At 37.9% G+C, this 20,154-nt stretch overlaps 1 protein-coding gene across 2 annotated transcripts in view; it reads left to right on the plus strand.

The window, feature by feature from the left end:
- Window positions 1-20,154, plus strand: part of mmp17a (matrix metallopeptidase 17a) — a 104,212-nt gene that overhangs the window by 46,050 nt on the left and 38,008 nt on the right. For both annotated transcript variants that reach the window (XM_008423921.3, XM_008423919.3), the window contains 3 exons: window positions 6,729-6,861; window positions 8,653-8,788; window positions 19,695-19,981. In XM_008423921.3, coding sequence (XP_008422143.2) covers window positions 6,729-6,861; window positions 8,653-8,788; window positions 19,695-19,981 — 556 coding nt within the window. The remainder of the gene's footprint in view (window positions 1-6,728; window positions 6,862-8,652; window positions 8,789-19,694; window positions 19,982-20,154) is intronic.

Consider the following 20,154-nt stretch of genomic DNA (forward strand, 5'->3'; position numbering starts at 1 on the left):
TTTTGATGTTGTCCCTCGCATAGATGTTTCAGCATCTTTGGGGTTTCTGCTTTTTTCAAGATAAGAAACAAGGGTGAACCTTAGATTAGTCATTTGATACTAACTCCATTTTTTTATTTTCAAGAAAGCCAGTTTTTCCATTTTAATGCTTTGGTGTACTAACGGATCAATTCATTTTTTATGTTCTGATGGCAGATGCATTGATTTATTTTAATTTTTTAGACTTAATCGTACAATTAGGGATACAAATAATGTGTTTTTCATTTCTATTTTTGTAACAGCTGCTCTGAATTCTAAATTGTTGCACTGTTAACAGATTCCTGTAAATTTTATATTCTCATGGAATTATTTGGGAATTACAAGTCAGTGGAGAGTACAGATCAGATATTTTGAAGAAAACGCAGGCAATTTTCCAACCTTGACAAAGCCTGTTCTACACAGTTTACTATTTCTGGATTTCTGTAATTGAAATTATTAAGATAAACTTATTTATCTCTCTCCAAAATTCCAGAGTAAACAGTGAAACTTTATGTATTTACCCTGGTGCATTTTATTTATTTATTTATTTATTTATTTATTTATTTATTTATTGTAGATTTAATAAAAGTCAAGCTGACTGTTAAATAAACTGCAAATAAAACTGAAGTCCATGCTTTACAACCAACATCCTGCATTTGTTGATTAAAAATATTGGCTGGTAAAGACATTGTACTGGAACAAAACTTTGCATTGAGTTTTTTTGTTGTTTTTTTTGTAGAGTTTGCTGAATTGGAAACAGGTTTTAATGATGGAAAAAGTAATAAAAACAACCAGTGGAACTTCTTTAAGCTGCCTCACAGTAGAAGTTGTTGGGTACATCAACCAAGCCGGCATCATAACACAACCTGGGTGTGCAGCTACCAGCTGATCTCTGACCTGCCGTTCCTCCTTTCTTTGAAACACCACATGCGTTTTAGGTAGTTCATATAGAGCAATAGAAAGCATAATGGCCTGCATTGGTGTGTGTGTGTGTGTGATAAGAGCATCTCTGTGTGTTTTGTCGTCTTTCTTGTTGGCCCGCATTATTGATGCTCCTCATGCATGACTTGCATTTACACACTCCCGCTCTCTCTTGTGGTGTGTGAAATCATAGTCAGTGGTCTGGTTTGATGTTTACAAGGCCGTACAACAGAAAGCTCCCTTGAGCATACGCTGATGTTAAGACTCTAGAGATCTCCTTTTGTTTCACTCGGTGTCTTTCTTCTCCATCCTCCCTTTTGCGTCTGTTTCACTCGTCTGCTTTTACCGCTGTTTTTTTTGTTACTGTGTCTCTGTTCCGTGGGACGGGTTTTAGGAAGTAAACTTTTGACAGTTAGATTAATGACGGCGACTGGGGGCTTTTCTTAGTGTAGAACAACGACCTTGCTCTCAATACGCAAGCATAGCACAGTGGAGCACCGCTTTCCATTAGACAGCCTCAAGGTCAAACACATATTGGTCAGTTCTGAACTGAAACTGAAAGTTTTATGTAACTTTTTTTTTTTTTCCAGCTTTCCAGTTTTTATGTTGTTTACTCTCAAACTCTCACTTTTTCTGGAGAGGTCAAGCTGAGTCTTGCATTAGTCTCAAAGCAAAGTATTGGAGATTCATACAAAAATGTTTAAAATAATTAGCATTTCTGGAGGCATTAGGAAAGTGGATTGAGTGTACATAAGCTGGTATTTGCATTCTTGTTAATGTTTTTTTTTTATTATTATGCTTTGTTATTGGAGGGAAATTTGTATTCCCAAACCCTAAAAAAAAAAAGAAAGAAACATTTGACTGACTTGTTTATGTGCATTCCTGTTTCAGTTTGGCTGTTGGGACTTTATATGTGGACATCCTGAAACACAGGATGGAAGATGATTGTTCTTAAATTTTAAAGCCAATAGAGAAAGCCAATTCCACATCTGCATGAAACTGAGAACCAGCATGGCAGCGCTCATCACCCTGGATGCTTTTGTGTTGCATCTGATCCCAAAAATCAGGCCTTCCTTGAAGCACACATTGGGACACAGACACATCTCCTTCTTTTGGTTTCTATGTGAATTCAGAAAAAAAAAATGGAGTGCAAAGTTAAGCACATTGAGGAGGGCTTATTAGTGGTAGTGTAGAGCAATTACTGTATAAAATGGGCTTTGCCTCCAGCAGTGAAGTGTAACCAAATTCATCGTATTAATCAAGACACGAGAGCCTACAATGATCGGGCCTTGTAGAAGCTTTCAGAACTCTTGAACCTTTTCACGTCTTTGTGACGATATGACAAATCTGATTTGGGTTTGATCCTATAGACCACGCCAATGTTTTGAGTAAATGTGAATTAAAAAGATTTATTGTTAAACAATAAAAACGTGAAAAGTACTCCAATGAATAAAGTATTTTACTGGCTTCGGACGTATGCCATTTAGTAAATGTCTGCAGGAGCAGTAGAAGCCCTAAAACAACAAGTGTCACAAAATGCTACACAAGAAGGATAAACAAACTGAATTTGAAGCCATTTAAAACACAGAAACAAAAAATGATATATAAAGTTCTAGTCTTGCACTCCACAAAGAATGACGAGAAGAAAACCAATGTTGAAAAAAGTCAAGCTTGAACCAGCAAGTTATTTAAGGAACAGGGGGAATGTTTTGAAGAAGGTGCTCTGGTTATACGACACCAAAACTAAACTTTTTGGCCAACATGCAATTTGTTGTGCAAGGCAGAAAATGTAAACCTGTGCATAATCTCTAACAGAAGAAATATGTTGCCAGGGCTAATTTATTATTTTAAGACCAACATATTGATGTAACAGCTCTCTATTAACTCTTACTGGGCTTGAGCTATTTTGAGAAGCAGAATTGGAGAAATAAAATGTGGAAAGTTTATGTTGAAGGTGCCGAAAAGACTTGCAGCTTTAATTGAAGTGAAATGTGCTTCACAAAATACTGACATAGAGAGACAGAATACAAATACAGCACACCATTTTTTTTCCTAAATTTTAATAGTGAAAATAAATCATGTGTCTGTTTCCACAAATTCTGAAATATGTGTTATGGATTCCTAATCTGTCTTAAAATCCTAAATAAATTTGTAGAGTTATGAATACTTTTACAAGGCACTGTTGATGCACAAAAAATCGTATTATTCTTATGTGCTGAGCAGCATTTTTTTTCTTACTTTTTTTTTCCTGAACCTTCTGAATAAATGCAAAAATAAGAACCTTGAAAGCCATCTTTTCAGTTATTTATCTTCTTTTGCTGTGCTCTATAACCCTAACAAGAAATAAATAAAAAGAAATCCATACTTCTTTGCCAAACAGAGCAGAGTTTCTGAAAGATTTTACAAAAAGCGATTGTTCTAACAGAGAAGGTAGGCTTGGAAGTTAGTTATAAATGTTTCTCCCTCTTTTGAGACTGAGAGGCAAGAATGTCGCATAGCATTGCTTTGAATAGTTGTTGTTTGAGTCTATGTTTCTTAAAGGACGTGTCCTTTTTTTTGACACAGTTTCAGGAGGTCGTACAACTCTTGCCATTTTAAGGTGGCAGAGTGAGCCACTCCAATCAGACTTACTCCACTCTGCTGCAAGATGCCTCTTTTCATATTAGTAGCACAACTTTGTGCTGCATTGCGAACGGGAACTAGGACACAAATTACACTCATTACTTTCTGAAAATGATTATTACAATACGAGTAGAAAGAAATGCATTGCATGAGAGCTCACACTTATATTGAAACAGAGCTCATGGTACAAAATACCAAAGTGATTCATATACATGCCCTCTGTTTTTTTTTTACATTCTCTGGATAAGTGATGCACTATTTGATAAAATAAGATATGCATATATGTATGTGTTTAACTTTATTAGAAATTGCTTTGTGTTTACTTCAAATGCGACAGACAAATGAAAGGAGAGAAGAAAGGGAGAAAAGTGGGGTAAAATATTTAGATATTTAAGCGATAATACCAATCAACACTCTAGAAATCTGCTTCCACACCTGCAGAAAAATGTGTGGGGGGGGGGGGGAACGAGACAAAATTGGTAAGATTGTGTCATGTTGAAGTTGCTCTGTTCCCTGTGTTTGTGCCAGCTTAAAAATACATAAAATGTCAAGTGTTTTGCATAATCGAAACTACAATGCACTTTTCCTCCTCTTCTTCCTTTTTTTTTTTTTTTTTTTTTACCTAGGGATGCTAATCAAACATGGCCTGTAGTGTCATTTAATTTCCCAGAATTCATTGCTTTTGTGCCAGCATTAGCATCAGTACTATTTCACAGTCCCCCACTGATCTTTAAATTTAGACATTAATGCATTCGGCTAACTGCTGCAATGTGGCTTAATGCACAGTAGACTCTAGATTCTCCACTGTTATTAAAACATTTGCAATATGAAAGACACACACACACATATATATATATATATATATATAAAATATTTTTTATTTTTTTGTGTGTTTAGGCTACATGTTGAAGCTTTATGAAGGCTGCTATTTTATAGTTACCCCTGGGCTCCATGGAAGACTCAGGAAAGTCAACTAAAAATTGTACAAGAATCAATATCAGTATGTCAGTATGTTTGATGTATGGTTGAGGTGTGCTTTTTTTTTTTGCTGACTTATCATTCACTTTCTGAAAGAAGGATCACTTTCCAATGTTAAAGAGGTTTGTGTTCATAGTTACACCTGAAATTGAATTAGTTGTGTGTATCAAACTCTGCAAAACTATAGTTATCTTCACTCATGTCTCCAGCTTTCATGTTATAATCGCCTGGCATAAACACAGATTTTAAGAGCTCTGTGTTTATATTGACTCTTGCTTTGGTTTTACTGGCCAGAGGACCTCCCTTGTTGTATTTATCTAGTTATCTAGTTACCGTATTGTATACCGTATATAAGCCATGACTTTTCCCCCACACTTTGAACCATGCGGCTTATAGCCCTGTGCGGCTTTTCTGTGCATTTTTCTTCAACCACCACGGGGGCTCTTTAGCAGGAAGTGAATCATTGGGAGTCAAAATTGGAAATCAAAGAAGAAAGTACTGATTTTCATTTCAAGCACATGCTAGCAGCAGGTACAACTGAAAAATGTTTTCAAACTCATAGCCCTTCATTATGGAAACAACACAAAAAAGTTCATATGATGCCACTTTTAAGTTGAAGGCTATCGATCTGGCAGTACAGATCGATAGCCGCTGTACGTAAGCTCGGCGTGAACAAATCCTTGGTTCGGCGTTGGAGACAGAGGGCTGCGTCCTTAATAGCGGATGTATTCAGGTGGAAAACCGAGTGCGGCCGAGATTTTCCACTCTATAGTCCGGAAAATACGGTGGTAAAATATGTGGTATTATTTTCCAGAGAATGAAAAAAGAACTGTACACATTCCTGGTGAGGTTCCTGGGCTGCTAACAAAGGTTAGAAATGCTATGACTGTGTCTCAAGACATCAAGCAGAAAGTTAATGTATGGACACACAGACATTACGCAGATGTTTCTTTTCATATGCTAAATACGTCTGAGTCATTGTTTGATTTCTAAGTATCTCGTAAAAACCCGGTTTATCTTATTTTAAAGTATAATTTCACCATATTTTCTGATTCAGAAACAAAAATATCAATTTATTTTTCTGCTCATTTTGGACAGCAGCAATTGCCTTTGTCTTCTATAGGTGTTTTTTTTCCGTCTCCGAAGAGCAGGATATCTTGTTCTTCCTCCTGTTCATTGTAATTTCTGTGATTTCAGGTGAAAACATTTGTTACTCTGGGTTTTGTAACTGAAGAGTAAAAACATGCTTCTCATGCTGTACGTTAGACAATTGATGGTTAAGTCTGAGAGATTTGAAAAAAGACACAGACTGAGAGAATTTGTAGATTTGACAAAAATAATAATAATAAAAAAACACTTAAAATTGCAGCTACTGGAAATTGTATTCAGTGTTGCCTGACAAAAGGAGTTTTGTTAGAAAAGCTGAATCCAAATTAATTTGCACAGGGTCAATCAATTTAGTTTGTTATTCATTTTGTATGTGTAAACATGGTTTATTTGGACAATAGAACTGCTTGCACAAGTTTGAATTTATTGTGAATTTCCCTTAGTCCAACTAATTTTTGGTTAAATGTCTCTTAGCAGGTTGAAGCTTATCTACACACTTTGTAGTCATGAACAAACTGCAGTAAAGATTTTAAATATCTCCTGTTCTGCAAGTACAGCTCCAAAAGTTTGAATTTTGTGGAAAAAGTTTACAAAAAGAAAGTCATATTTTATAGATTTGTTGGACATACTGTGAGCTCTTTTAAACTGTTATTTATTGAAATGTTTATTATTGCAGCTTACAGATCATAAAAATCTAAAATGTAGTGTCTCTGTAAACTATAATATCACATAAAATCAATAAAGTATGTTTGCTATATGTATTTAATACTTTGTTGTGCCTTCTTTTGCATAAATGAATGTGTTAATGTGGTGTGGTTGTGAGAAGATTGTCAAGCTAAATCCATTGAAGAATTTGAAAGAGCTTCACAAGGCGTCAGCTGAGGCTGAAGTCGGCACGTTGAGAGCTCTTGTTTCCTTCTAATATGAGATACAGTTTTATCACGCTTTTCTATTAGGGCGTCATAATGTTAAAGTTGAAAAAATAAAACTCAATTGCGACTATATTCAGACACAAAAATCACTGTGAGCATAAAAACAGCTGTGTGTGTGTTGAAGTGTGTCTGCTGCTATTTCTCTTCCAGGACTGGCTGAGTAGGTTTGGCTACCTCCCGCCCCCCGACCCGGTGACCGGCCAGCTGCAGACCAAAGAGGCGTTGACCAAGGCCATCAAAGCCATGCAGAAGTTTGGAGGACTGAAGGAAACTGGAGTATTAGGTACATTTGTGGGCGTTCAGGTGCATTCCGCACAATCTGTTTTACTTTGAGACTGCAGAGGATGTCAAGCTAAGCAACAGTGAAAGGAAGTACAAGTGCTTGACTATAATGCAACAAAAACACAGAGAGTAGCTTTACAAGGAACTGAATCAATATATCTTAGACAAAACACTGAAAGGTAATATTTATTTGGGTTATATTTACTGGGTAATATTGCATTGCACAGCTGTCTACCCACCACAGGAGAGCTTGTAAACATGAATCACACTTGCTGTCACAAAGAGAGGGGGAGAGAAGAATGACAATACCTCCACGTGCGTACTGTACGTGATTGATGATGCTTATACGTGGGGAACAGAACAGTATATTGATTAGCATGCGTCCTCCTATTCTCTCCATGCAGTATTCTCATAATTCCCTGCAATTCGCATTGGCAGTCTTACTCACTCATAGGCACCACAACCCTCCTCTGCAAACAGTGCCATTATTTATCTCCCACATATACAGCAATGGAGCGTAGATGCGAGTAAATTTGAGTTGTAGAGGTTTGGGAGGGAGAAAAAAAAATACTGTTCTAGATGGCAGACACCCTAAAGAGTTTTGTTGCACATGTAAGCAGATATCTTCAAGAGCTTATGTATTTTATCAATTAAATGGGTTTAAAATGCATTGTGTTGATGCACATATGTTTGCATAGGAACACCTGAATTTCCAGGGTTGCTGGGGCAGCCAATTATAAATGCAGAAAATGTTGAGCCATCATTGCAGATCAGATGTATTCCTCTCCAAAAACACTAAAAGCCTTAAATCTCTTTCAGCGCCTTTGTAAAAGTACTTATGTCTGTTTGTATTTTACTGGAATTTTATTTAATAGATGACGTAGAAGGAAAATGATACATGGTTCTCAAAATGTTTTACAAATAAAAATATGAAAAACTTGTCGTCCACAGCCATCCTTTGCTTCTGTTACAGATGCAAGTTTATGTAGAAAGTTTTGATCGGTCAGACTGGATGGGGGGACATCTGTGGACATCACTTTATTAATCTGGCTACAGATGTACATTTACATTTAGGTTTGAACTTTGACTGGGCCATTCTAGTAGATGGGTGTGATTTGGCTTGTACTCCTCAATATTTTCAATTTGCCACTCTCAAGTCTTTTGTAATCATGCAGCTTTGCTCCCATTTTTGCCCTTTACTTAGCTCCACCCATGCTTCCCTGTCTCTGTCAAACAAAAGTTTCCCTGCAGCCTGATGGAGCCACCACCGTGTTTCCCTGTCACATAGTTCTTTCCACGCTGATGAGTTTAAATTTGGTCTCATCTAACCACACTACCTTCTTTAACATGTTTGCTGTGTCGCCTGTGTGGCTTGTGGCAAACTGAAAACATATTTTTTTCTTCCGACAGTGGCTTTCTTGCCTCCCTCTCTTAAAGGCTAGATCTGTGAAGTGCATGACTCATAGCTGTCTTCCGCCTTAGCTGTAGATCTCTGCAGCACCTAAGAGTTATCAGAGCTAAATAAAAGTGCATTCCTAACATTTCCAATTTTCATTTGAAAATAAAATGAAAATTTTGTATAATGATTTACCTTCCACTTTTACCACATAAAATCCCTAAAAAAACTACATTCAGGTTGTTGTTGTTGTTGTTGGCATTATGACAAATTGTGATTAAGACTTTAGAGGCATGTTCACTTTTGAAAGGCACTACAAGAGGATATTGTAAAGTTTTAATCATGGAATGCCATTTTATTTTTTAACTACTTCCTCTCACCTTCACTGTCCTTCAGACCCAGCCACACTAGGTCTAATGAAAACGCCCAGATGCTCTCTGCCAGATGTCTCTGATCCCAACGTGACGGCGGGGCGCAGGAAACGAAGCTTGAACACACAGAACAAATGGAATAAGAGGCACCTGTCATGGAGGTAGGAACATTTTTTGATCAGCCTACATGAAACCATTAGCCCACGCTCACCCAAATAATCCTTAAATAATAACCAAAGGTTACAAAGCCTTCAAAATGGAGCATCATATTATTTCTTGCTTGTGGAATCACTATAGTGTATGTTTGGACCAGCTACCATGTTGCAGCTCAGCAACTTATTTAAATTTTATTTATTTTAGATGTACAGTTTATCATTCAGTTACTGTTTGTTTCATTTTTTTTTTTTTTTTTTTTTTACTGAATTTATTACCATCTGGTGTAAAACGGTATCAATTGTGCACAGGGGCAGGCATTCCAATAGTATTGAAATAATGGGAATCATATTTAGTATAATTTATCTCACACTGTTGCGTATCGAACCAAGGAATGGAGGCGCGATCTGTTGAGAAATGAAAGCAAAATAATAACTAAAACTGTACACTGCACTGATCACACTAGCCCCACTATAACATGGTGGCAGCAGCAACATGCTGTACAGACTTCTTTGTTCATCAGGAGCTCTGGTTAGAGGTGATGGAAGGAAAGATGGAGCTAAATGCAGGTCGACCCTGAAAGAAAGGTTATAGGCTGCAAAGTTCTCTAGGCAGAAGTTCACCTTCCAGGTGAATAACAGCCCCAAAACACACAACCAGAATGGTTTAAATCACAGGATATGTTTTAAAATGGCCAAGTTCAGAGCGAAATCTGATATACCGTGGAAAAAGTGACTAATATGACTGAGGTTGAGCTATTCGGCAAAGAAAAATGGGCAAATATATCAGTGCAGCTGTAGTAGCAGTGAAGGGGGGTTCTGAAAAGTATTGATTTTTCTCATAACCTCCTTTTCACCTTTAACGATTTTTATACCTAATGCATTTTAAAAACCATATGTCACTTTCCCTTCACTTCACATTTATGCTTTGTGTTGATCTGTTATATAAAATACCAGAAAATACATTTGCTGCTATATTATGACAGAGCGCGAAACCGTTCAGTTGGTATTAATATCTGTAAATACGTTGCCGTCGATGTTCAATTTGAATGCTTATGTAAATGTGGACCTGAACAGATTGGCTGATAAACATGCTCTCTGTCAGGGGCGACTACGCTGGGAGACGGTTTGCGGGACGTTCATGCGTCTTCCAGCTTGTGGATCGTGTGTCCAGCTGGGCTGCCGAGATCAATGTAGTATATAGAAATACACATGGGCTCACCAAAATCAACCATCTGAGGAAAAACAAGTTGTGTAGGACACAATCACATACACACATACACACCTACACAATCAGAGAGAATCATTGTAGAGGAGATAAATTCTCTAGGATGCAAACATTTTCATTAAGTCTCATCACTGTTGCATAGCTAAGAAAAATCTCAGCACCACCTTCAATTTTATTTATTTTTTTATTTCTAAGATTGTGTTTACATAAACAGTTCAATTTTCTATATGATTAACAGCATGAGTGTTAGATTAGTAAATAAAACAAGCTTGCTCGCGGCGTTTTATTGTCTTTGCCCAGATAATTTATCATTTTCAATAGGCAGAAGTCCATTAACAGACAGAATAAAAAGCTCAACAGTTCACTTATCTTTTTGTGATTACTCTGGCTTTCCTGGCAAAACATTTAACTTAAGATTAACATTAAATGGATTTGGAAGAGAACCTCCTGTCTAGATCCTGATGGTGGGGGAGCTATCAGGGTGGCTGAGTCGTCAAATGAGATTTTTTGTGATGTCATGAACAGGTGAAGGTTGCACCACAGACACTTTGGAGGAGAAATCACAGAACAGAAACTCATTTTAAAGGGCAATAGACTGATAAAACTTACATTTTGGATGACATCATCTTGGGCCTGACTGATGGCAAGACTACTTTAATAAATATGAGTTAGAAGTCACCATCATAGTGGAAAATTTGCTAAAATATGACAGATTTGGAAACACTGAGTGACTTCACAGGAATGTTTGGATGGTTTTCAGCTACCATATTCACCTCTGATCAGAAACTTTTTTTTAATCATTATTTGCCCTCGTCTTTATGTCAGTCGAGGTTTACACAGAGTGTCACGTTGTATAGTGCTCGTATGTCCACATGTTCCTATTTGCCTTAAAATAAAATATTTTCACATTCCCTGAAATGGAAAGGAAAAGAAAGCAAAGAAAATTAGAACCATTTTTTAGTTATACAGCATAACACAACTACAGTAGAACAAGTGCAGCAGAAAAATGTGCTTCAGCATTAACATATTTGATAAATATTGTATGTAATAATCTGCTGTCATTCATTTTATTTTCGCCAGATACGCCTGAAGGTACTTTTAGTGAGACATAAAGGTGTGAAGGCCGACGCAACAAGCCAATAAATGATGAAATGAGGAGGCTTAATAGATGTAAGACAGGACAGAAGGAAAGCAAAGTCAAGTGAGATGAGGCAAGAAAGCAGGACATCAGGGCGCTGGAGGATTGAAGAAACAGGTCGATGAGCGGGAACCTTCAGCTGTAGGGGAGGCTATTGGAGCGAAGCTGGCAGAGTATGGAGGCTGTCCTGGTTAAAAGCAGAACAAAAAATGAAAGTAGAGTTACACAGTGGCGATCAGAAACCTGTAGGATGAAAACTGTTCTGTGCACATATAAATCTTCTTACTAGAAAAAAGTGAGACAATCATTGTAGTTTTGTTTAATCACTTTTGAGCAGAGATTCTCAGACTTTTTGAAGGAGAGGGATTATGTAAAGTCAAGTTTTCTGAGCTTTGCATCATGTTATGATGAATTTCCCCCGTCCAAAACATTCCTGGACTGTTGCTTTGATTCTTTTATGCATGTTTGAGGAACTCTTTTAATGTTAAATTAGGGTTAACGAAGAAACACTTGTGATAATGTTCTGAAGGCAGAGCGTCAGAAAGAGCTGGAGCTTCTTAAAGGGACAGAGACCCAATTTCAAGGAGTTAAATTGTGAAGTTAAATCTATTTTTAGTCATGCTTGATATTTACAGCATTCAACTGAAGATAACAGTTACTTGACAGTGCTGGCACGGTATGCCTGTAAAATACACACTACTGCCCCTTTAAGACATGTACCACACCTGTAAATACTAAGGTTTTCAAGTACTGCCATGTTGACACAAATTTGAAAACATTAAAAAAACAGAAGTTTTGTCAAGAGCATAACAATAAGAGTGAAAAACTCCTGTTTCACTTAGACCAGGCGTGTCGAACTCATTTTCATTTTGAAAATGGATTCTGAAAGTCCTCAAATGCCCGGTTGTGACAGAATGTATTGATAAAACTACCTATTATCAAACTGGTAAATTATGATTAAATAGCTGTCTCTACATTTGATGAGTACTTCTTAAATTGAAATAAGATATCACATTAATATATTCAAATTGCAAAGAAAAGAGACTTCAACATTATTAGCTTATCATGCTAGTATTATACACAGAAATTAGAACATCCCTCTGGCTTTCTGATTTGCAACCAGAACATGGATGAATTGGTTTTGCCCAGATCCATGTTCTGACTTCAGCCTGACTTCATTATTGGATATGCAGCTATGACGCTGATAAGAACCAAAGTAGGCACTAAAACCAGTATGAAATAGCTCAATAGCTGATGTGTTTGGTAGACCACCCCCCTGTAGCTGCAGTGGACATAAATTGAGGAAAATCACCCACTACTGATTCCCAGGGATACACGTCTGGCTCATCCAGCTGGAATCCGTGGAGCCGTGCAAGCGTTTTCAGCAGCTGCTCAGGCTGTGAGAGTGATGAGTTCAGAGGGATGAATCACCTGTCACCAGGGGCCAGGATAGTCATGGCTTATTGAAAACAAATTACCTGAAGACTCCTGTCCCTGCAGGCAAGGCCTTTTTGAAATAATCCCACCACATTTCTGAAGGCTCTCAGTCAGAGGTTCAAACAGATTTTGAGGGCATCATGATGGGAGCGTGCGAGTGTGGTCTCAGCTGACCTGGAAAAAGAGGTGGCAACCATCCGCCGCTGCTCGCCGTACTGGATTGCTGAAGTCAGCCTCTGCTCGAGGGGACCAGCATGCAGACTGCTGTGAAGGTCTGCTGTTAAATAACTGCAGCATTTATCCTTTTTTAATAGCCCATACCCTGCTTCTCTCCATCTTGCCACTGCCAGCCAACTACTGCCAATCTCCTGACCTGACCCCCACAGTTTGGCTCTTTAAAAAAATAAATGCCTTTCTTTTTAGCACAGTGGAAGCCACCTCTCTACTTTCTCACCGGTAGATACAGTAGACCCAAAGCGGGCATAATTTGCTGAAAGCTGAGCTCTAAAGAATGTATGTTGTTATTGGGGGTTTTTTTAAGTATGAAGTGTTACCTTTATTATAAGCATGTGCTTTATTAGATGTCAAAAACTTAAAAAAAACATACATGAAATTTTGTAAGGATTCTCTCTCTAAAACCCTCATTTCAATGTGAGGGTATTAATTATGTTATATGGGAAAAGGAGTTTTATTTGCTGATTTCTGACTAGCCTACCACAATGCCTCTGCCATTGGGTGCTGGACCGGATTGGGATGTTTTCTTCATACAACCTGTCGTTAATTTTTTTTTTTTTTTGTCCTTTGATCACTGTCAATCAATCACAACAAGGCTCAAAAGCCTAAACTGTGTTTTCAGGATACTTGAAGCATCTGCCACTCGGCTTATTTCACACCATCTACTACTTGAGCTTCTCCTCCTAATTACTCTCATTCTACATGTATGTATCTACCAGAGCCATTCTTTGACATTCTGACAGGTGTATTCTTTAAAAACACAACCTTTTTTAGTGTGATGGCAACCAGCAAACATTGTCTTGGATGCAACAAGGAAGTATGTGCGCTTTTCTCCAACTGGGAAACTTACAACACAAGAGCTCAGTGTGCATCAACATCTTTTCTTCAAGGTGACTTATCAGGGCGTAGTACTTTTTGTTGTGGAGAAAAAAAGTGGATTATTTGTTGGAGTTGCATGCTTAGATTATTTTTGATTGCATCCAAATCAGCAGCTGGATGCAACAGCAGTTGAGGTGCTAAGCGCGTGGCAGTAACCGTTTTGTGGCAATGCCAGCTGGTGAGCATCATAAAGGCTGTAGCTTTAGCACGAGACCAGCTTGTCTAATCCAGCTTCAGATTCTCCGACGACCAGGCAGTATGGATGTGTGTCAGCCCCACCGATTTGAGACAATTTGATTCAACCTAATAATTAATCGCAGCGTCCAAAATAATTTTACATAAGTTGTGATTTGTTATATCAAATATTTCCTGAATAGTTTTTTTTTTTCGTTTACCATGACACTTCCAGATAATGTACGATCAATCTAGAAACTTCAACTCTGCCTTTTGTGTTGGTTTCTCTTTGAACAACGTGTTCATTTAATTGGTAGCTGTTTGCTTGATTGATTTGCCAATTAGAAGTAAGGCCTCTGAGATTTCATTACAGAATGTTTAGATTGTAATGGTTATTTAGTCCTTCTAGAGATTGTACCTTAATGACAGCAGTTTTATTTGGTTTCAACTCAGCAATAAAAGGTGTCAGTAAGGGGAACCTTTAGCCCTCTGAACCAGATCAGATTAGGTTGTAAAAGGTGCACAAAATGTTCGTCCAAAAGGTAGGACAGCTGAATGGCTGAGACAGAGGACAGGTGATTACGCTCATCATGTATCAGAAAGCCGGAGGTAAGCTTTTATGACTCCTGACTCCTGAAATTTTAAGTAAAAAAAAAATAAAAACATTACGAAAAGATCTTTGTACGTTAAAATCAGTAAACATGAAGATCTACACTCAAAATGTGTTGCTTTCAAGTTCCTCTTTTGGCTTTTTTCGAAAAGTTACAAACAACTGCAAACTCATCCCGATCACTGGAAACTCTTGCTTGCATATTTCATCTCTTTTCTTGCTCTCACCTCCAGCATTCCCCTCAGGCTTTCACAATACTCCCATCTCTTTCCTCTCGGCCTTCTTCATCTCGCTCCTCTCCTCTCCTTCCCTCTGTTTGCCTGTTAAGCTCCATAGCAAATGATTCCGAGTCCATCCCGGACTGCCGGCTCGCAAGTGTCAGGGTGTTCTTTGATGTAAGCACTTCTTTATGTAGGTATTAAATTTGATTGATGTGGAAGCGTCTGACAGCACACTCTGTTCTCAGATATTTATTTGTAAGTCAATGATGCACACTCTGAAGCTCTTTTGCTGCTAAACAGCCCTCCAGCCACGGAGCAGCTGATGACTCCCGCTTTGTACTGGAGCCAAAATCTCCAGCGTCTGCGTTTTTGACTAAACCGTGCTTGCTAATGCCTTTATCGCCATATAAGTTTGCCTAAGTCATGATTAGAATATTATCAAGAAAACAGACTTTAATGCTGCAGTTGGAAAGCGATCAGCTTAATCCACAGACTTATTCTTTTAGAGCTGAATAGCAGCTGTCAGTGCAATGCACTTGTGCTGCTGCCTCAACTAGAATTTCAGGCTATTTAGTCATTCGTTTCACACTGTGCCGACAAGTATTTCTGTAAAAACATATCTCTCAATTATTGAACAAACATCTTTCAATCAGCTCTCTAGGAAAGGATTGTTAAATGGGAATCTGTGTTCAAATGTCTGACTGTGACCTTGTCTCCCCTCATGTGGTAAACTGGAGCAGTGGCCAGTGATGATAATAACTCCTCCTCAGGGAAAGCGGATTCTTTGCAGATGGATGTGAGAATTAAGGCAGGGTTTAATTAGCAGCAGCAGCGACAGCAGTTTTGGTAAGTGTCGGTGTGGATCTGAGGGCTATCCTTGCAGCCATGTTACACCAGAGATGCAACATAAAAAAAGTAAGCAGACTGCTTAATACTTGAATTATGGTTCTCTTTGTGAGAACTGCATCAGCAAGCTAAGGCCCAAAGTTAATTTGCAGCATGCACATATTTGGAGGAAAGGATCTCCACTGGCTCTGAGGAAACTGAGGATTCCTCTAAACTGTGTATTTTCTTAATTATTAATAATCAGTAAAAGAGAAAAATCCACATGCCGGGATTTTTTTTTTCTGATTATGTAACCGAAAATTTACAAATCAGTAGACTATCCATCCTCTTTAAACAGTTTTTATTCATTCTGATTGCTTTATTTCAACACACATTCCAGAAGATGTGAAGAATTCACAGTTGTTCTCCAAGGTGCATTTGTCTTCTGTTTACCACAGCAGAGCAACAGGAACCACGTTCCAAATCCCATCGCTAGCTAAATAAGTGATGAGGATGTTTTAAATGAGTCATAGCCGATGGAAAATGCAATGAAATGAGTCATCCCTTTAACAGGTTCGTTCTAAGATGAACAAACATTGGCTGATATTAAAATATATTTAATTGTAAAATGATTACACTCTGCAGTCTACCTGAATATGCTTAGCACTAATTTGTGTTTACTTTTTTTGTCAAAATAAAAGAGAAATTAAAGTTTATTGACCTTTTACATGCACTTTTTCCATTTCATAATATAAAAGAAGATTCTTAGTGTCTGTCATGGGACGGTGACTGTGCTACCATTGCTTTATGAGGATAAATCTTTAGTTTTGTTTTAAAAATGTATAGCATCAAAATGTTGCATGATGAGAAGGTTTATTTTTCAGATTTTAAATAATTATTAACAATGCCCCCGTTTTTGCATAATACATCACAAAGGTGTGGTCAAAACTACAAGAGCAACAGAGAGGCTTTTTTTTTACTTTAATCGTATTTTAATAGCAGAGCAGTCTGACAATAATAAGGATGCCAAAACTCTAGCTTACAGAGATTTGTCAAATATAAAGTCTTGTGTCACTGTAACTCATTTGATCTCACTCTTTTATTTTTTGTAAAATGTATTCTGGCTTAACTTACTTTTGTTTATAGACGTCACAACTGATATCACAATTTGTTTTCTTGACAGAAAAGATAAGAGATGTCTTAATAAACCAAAATAATCCTGGATCATTGTCTGTTGGTGTGGAGCGGTTTGTTTCTCTACCGCAGTATATTTGAGGGAAAAGGAAAAAAAGATGACTGATACATGCATTGAACTGTTGCAATCCTCTCACAGTCATAAAACAAAACTCTCAGGTAAACTGGTCTCTCTAAATGGTCTTTGGATGTGAGTGATCAGCTCTCTCCCAACCCTGCAAGGATAAGTGAGTTTCAAACGGATAAATAGATGGAGTTCTATAGACGAAGCATTATACTAATTAATTACACAGACTGAGGTTTAAAGCCTTCATTTTTGTGAATTACGGTGATTTTCTTCTTAACGCTAATAAAATGACCACTTAATGTCTTAGAACATGAGAATAAAATGGTACAGAAATGTAAGTTTAGTAAAAAATATGTTTAATTCCTGATTAAAGGTCATTTTCAAAAGATCCTTTGAATCTGAGAAACGACCGTCAGCTGAATGCATATTCCAATTTATATGTTGTACAGAGCTGTTTGTTTCTCTACAGCAGCATATTTGGACTTTTCTGCATTCTTCAGCCTTGTAACAGATGTTTTGACTCAGAGTTGAGTTACACTGTGTAAAAAAAAAAATTGTCATTGCAATGATATAACACTGTTTTTGATATCGTCAATAAATCTCAGTGGAAACAACCAGAACGTAAATTCATAGTGTTGTGGGCTTAATTAGAACAAGCTGTTTAATAAACATCAGATCTGACTGCAATTGGTTTCTTGATTAAATGTAATCAATAAGGCAGTTAGAATCAAGGTGTTTGACACACTGGCAAGTTCACACTCTGTAAAGATAATCAAATTTAAAGGAGGCACCATGGGGAAATGACACTTGCTTTAATTTTCATGCGAGTGTTGTCTCGGCATGTGGGCAGAGGCAATTCTCTGAGACTCCTTAGTTCATCTGAGATGCAGCGCAAGAGTGCTCTGACCTTGGCAGTCTTACCTGTAATTGCATTCACACACACACACACACACACACGCACACACAGTTGCACACGCATGCACACACAACATTTAGATGCACATACATGCTTGCATCTGACAAAACCATGCACTCTGCCTCTCCATCTTTCTCTCCCGAATACTCTCCCTCGAAAACACGCAGACATACACAATCACCCTCCCTCGTCAGTCTGAATTAGGACTAATCAGCAGGTGAATTGTCTGTGGAGGCGCTGATCCATTTGCAGTGACCTTGTCTAACTGTGGTTAGCAGCGACGGTCACACACTCAGGTTGTACTGTATGAATAAATAGACTGTGCAGTCCCATTTAGGTAAACAAATAAAAACAAAAGTTTTGTCTCACTGTACGCCACAAGTTTCCATCCAAACAAATGGTCCAATTACACGTAGCAGCAACTCGCTGCGACTGCATTTGCATATTAATGGAGAAAACCCAATTTTCAAGCGCCCAGTTCGTTATTGCTTTGAGCTAACATTGCATCCAACCTACCAGCGTCCATCTGTTTTGTGACAACATGTTGATACAGACATGTTTGCTAATTATTGCATTAATTAGCTGCACTAATGAACTCATTTGCATCACTAGATGGATTAAAGACGTTCTGGTAGCAGGAGAACAACAGACAGCAGGCAAGTGTGAAGTGAAGCCATGGATATTGGCAAGAATTCCTGAAAATCTCCGAAGGGTTTAAGTGGAACAATCTGGTATGAAGTGGTTTTCTTTTCACACCAGATATGTAAACACACTCGTATTATTTTCCAATCTTCTGCAGGGGCATCACAAAAGTATTTGTGCTCCTTGAAATTTCCAGTTGAACTTTTTCAGCCCTTTCCTGGAGAGTCAGGCAGTTGTTTTCCATCCTCTCTGAGATAAAACTTTGTAGAACAACACGCTGCAGCTTTCTGTACTGTTGTCGATAACGTTCCACAACACTCTAGAGTAAAATGATAAAATACAAAAACGCTCTTAAAAAGTTGGGCGAAATAAACTACCGTAGTGCAGTTTTCTTATTTACCTTTTGGGATAAGCTTGTATATACATGAAAGTAGAGATTTAAATGTGTAAAGAGATCAATTGCAGATATGAGCTCCTTTAGGTGTAAACATGATGATAAGCTACTAGTGATTCCACTCATGCAGGTTTAAATAAATGCATGGAGTGGTCAAATCGTACTCAGAAGTTTCATACTTCTGGGTGTGAAGTAAAAAAAAAAATCCCACCTGGACTACAAATGTAAGCCTCTACATCAGGCCTTAAGACCCTCTTTGATGTGAGGTTTGGCAACGAATGGCTCAGCTTTCCACATTGATTTATTCAGACCGGGTGTTACTCCCACTATGTGACAGGGCCAAAGGAAGTGTAAGACATGGAAATTTCAGTTTATTACATTTCAAACTTAATTACAGTTTGAAATGTGCACAGTCTCAGTGCGTCTGACTGTTTATATCCATTTCCCATTTTAAGAGGAAATCCATGTTAAGGTTCCATAACGTATTTCTCACCAGAAATTGCATTTTTTTTATTTCAATTTACAATAAATGCTGTAAACATCTTCCATTCTAGTTAGTTACTTAATTTACTTGAATTTCACTGCGTTGTTAAAATGTCCTTATCCCAATATTGAAAAACATACATGCTGTTAGTTTTTTTTAACATGTCAAAAACTGGATAGATGAAGAAAAACAAAAAAACAACTACCTTTTTTAGATGAAAACTGGAGAACATCTACAGCACAAGCACTACATACATCTTTAAATGATATTAATCTATGCAATTTGTTGATGAATAAATGAATAAGAAGCAAAATTCTTCATTTATTAACCCCCACACCAAACACATTCTTCTAGGCTAAAAACCTCACCTGTTCATAAAACCTCACCTGTCGTTCTGTGTGTTCTTCAAACGCTGAATAATGATCCCGTCTCATCTGTTATTCATCCTGCGGTCTCTTATTTGCTTTCTTAGAGTGAGAACCTTCCCCAAGGACTCAGCCTTGTTGGGAAGGGACACAGTCCGAGCCCTCATGTACTACGCCCTGAAGGTCTGGAGCGATATCGCACCTCTGAACTTCCACGAGGTGGCCGGCAGCGACGCAGACATTCAGATCGACTTCACCAAAGCAGACCATAATGATGGATACCCCTTCGATGGGCCTGGGGGAACAGTGGCACACGCTTTCTTTCCTGGGGAGAGGTTCACAGCGGGTGATACACACTTTGATGACGACGAGGCCTGGACCTTTAGATCTCCAGGTGAGGAATAAAGACTCTCTTCGTCCGTTTGAAGCACATGAACGTAAATGTGTTGGGTTACATGCTGAAGGAAAAATGTGGGTCTAGGAAAAAAAGGATATACAGTGGAAATCTGGTAGACATTTGCATGAGTCTGTAAAACAAAAACGGTAAAAATATATATATATATTCAG

This window comes from Poecilia reticulata, chromosome 12, assembly GCF_904066995.2.
Source record: "Poecilia reticulata chromosome 12, P_reticulata-male-v2, whole genome shotgun sequence".
NCBI classification, from domain to species: domain Eukaryota; kingdom Metazoa; phylum Chordata; class Actinopteri; order Cyprinodontiformes; family Poeciliidae; genus Poecilia; species Poecilia reticulata.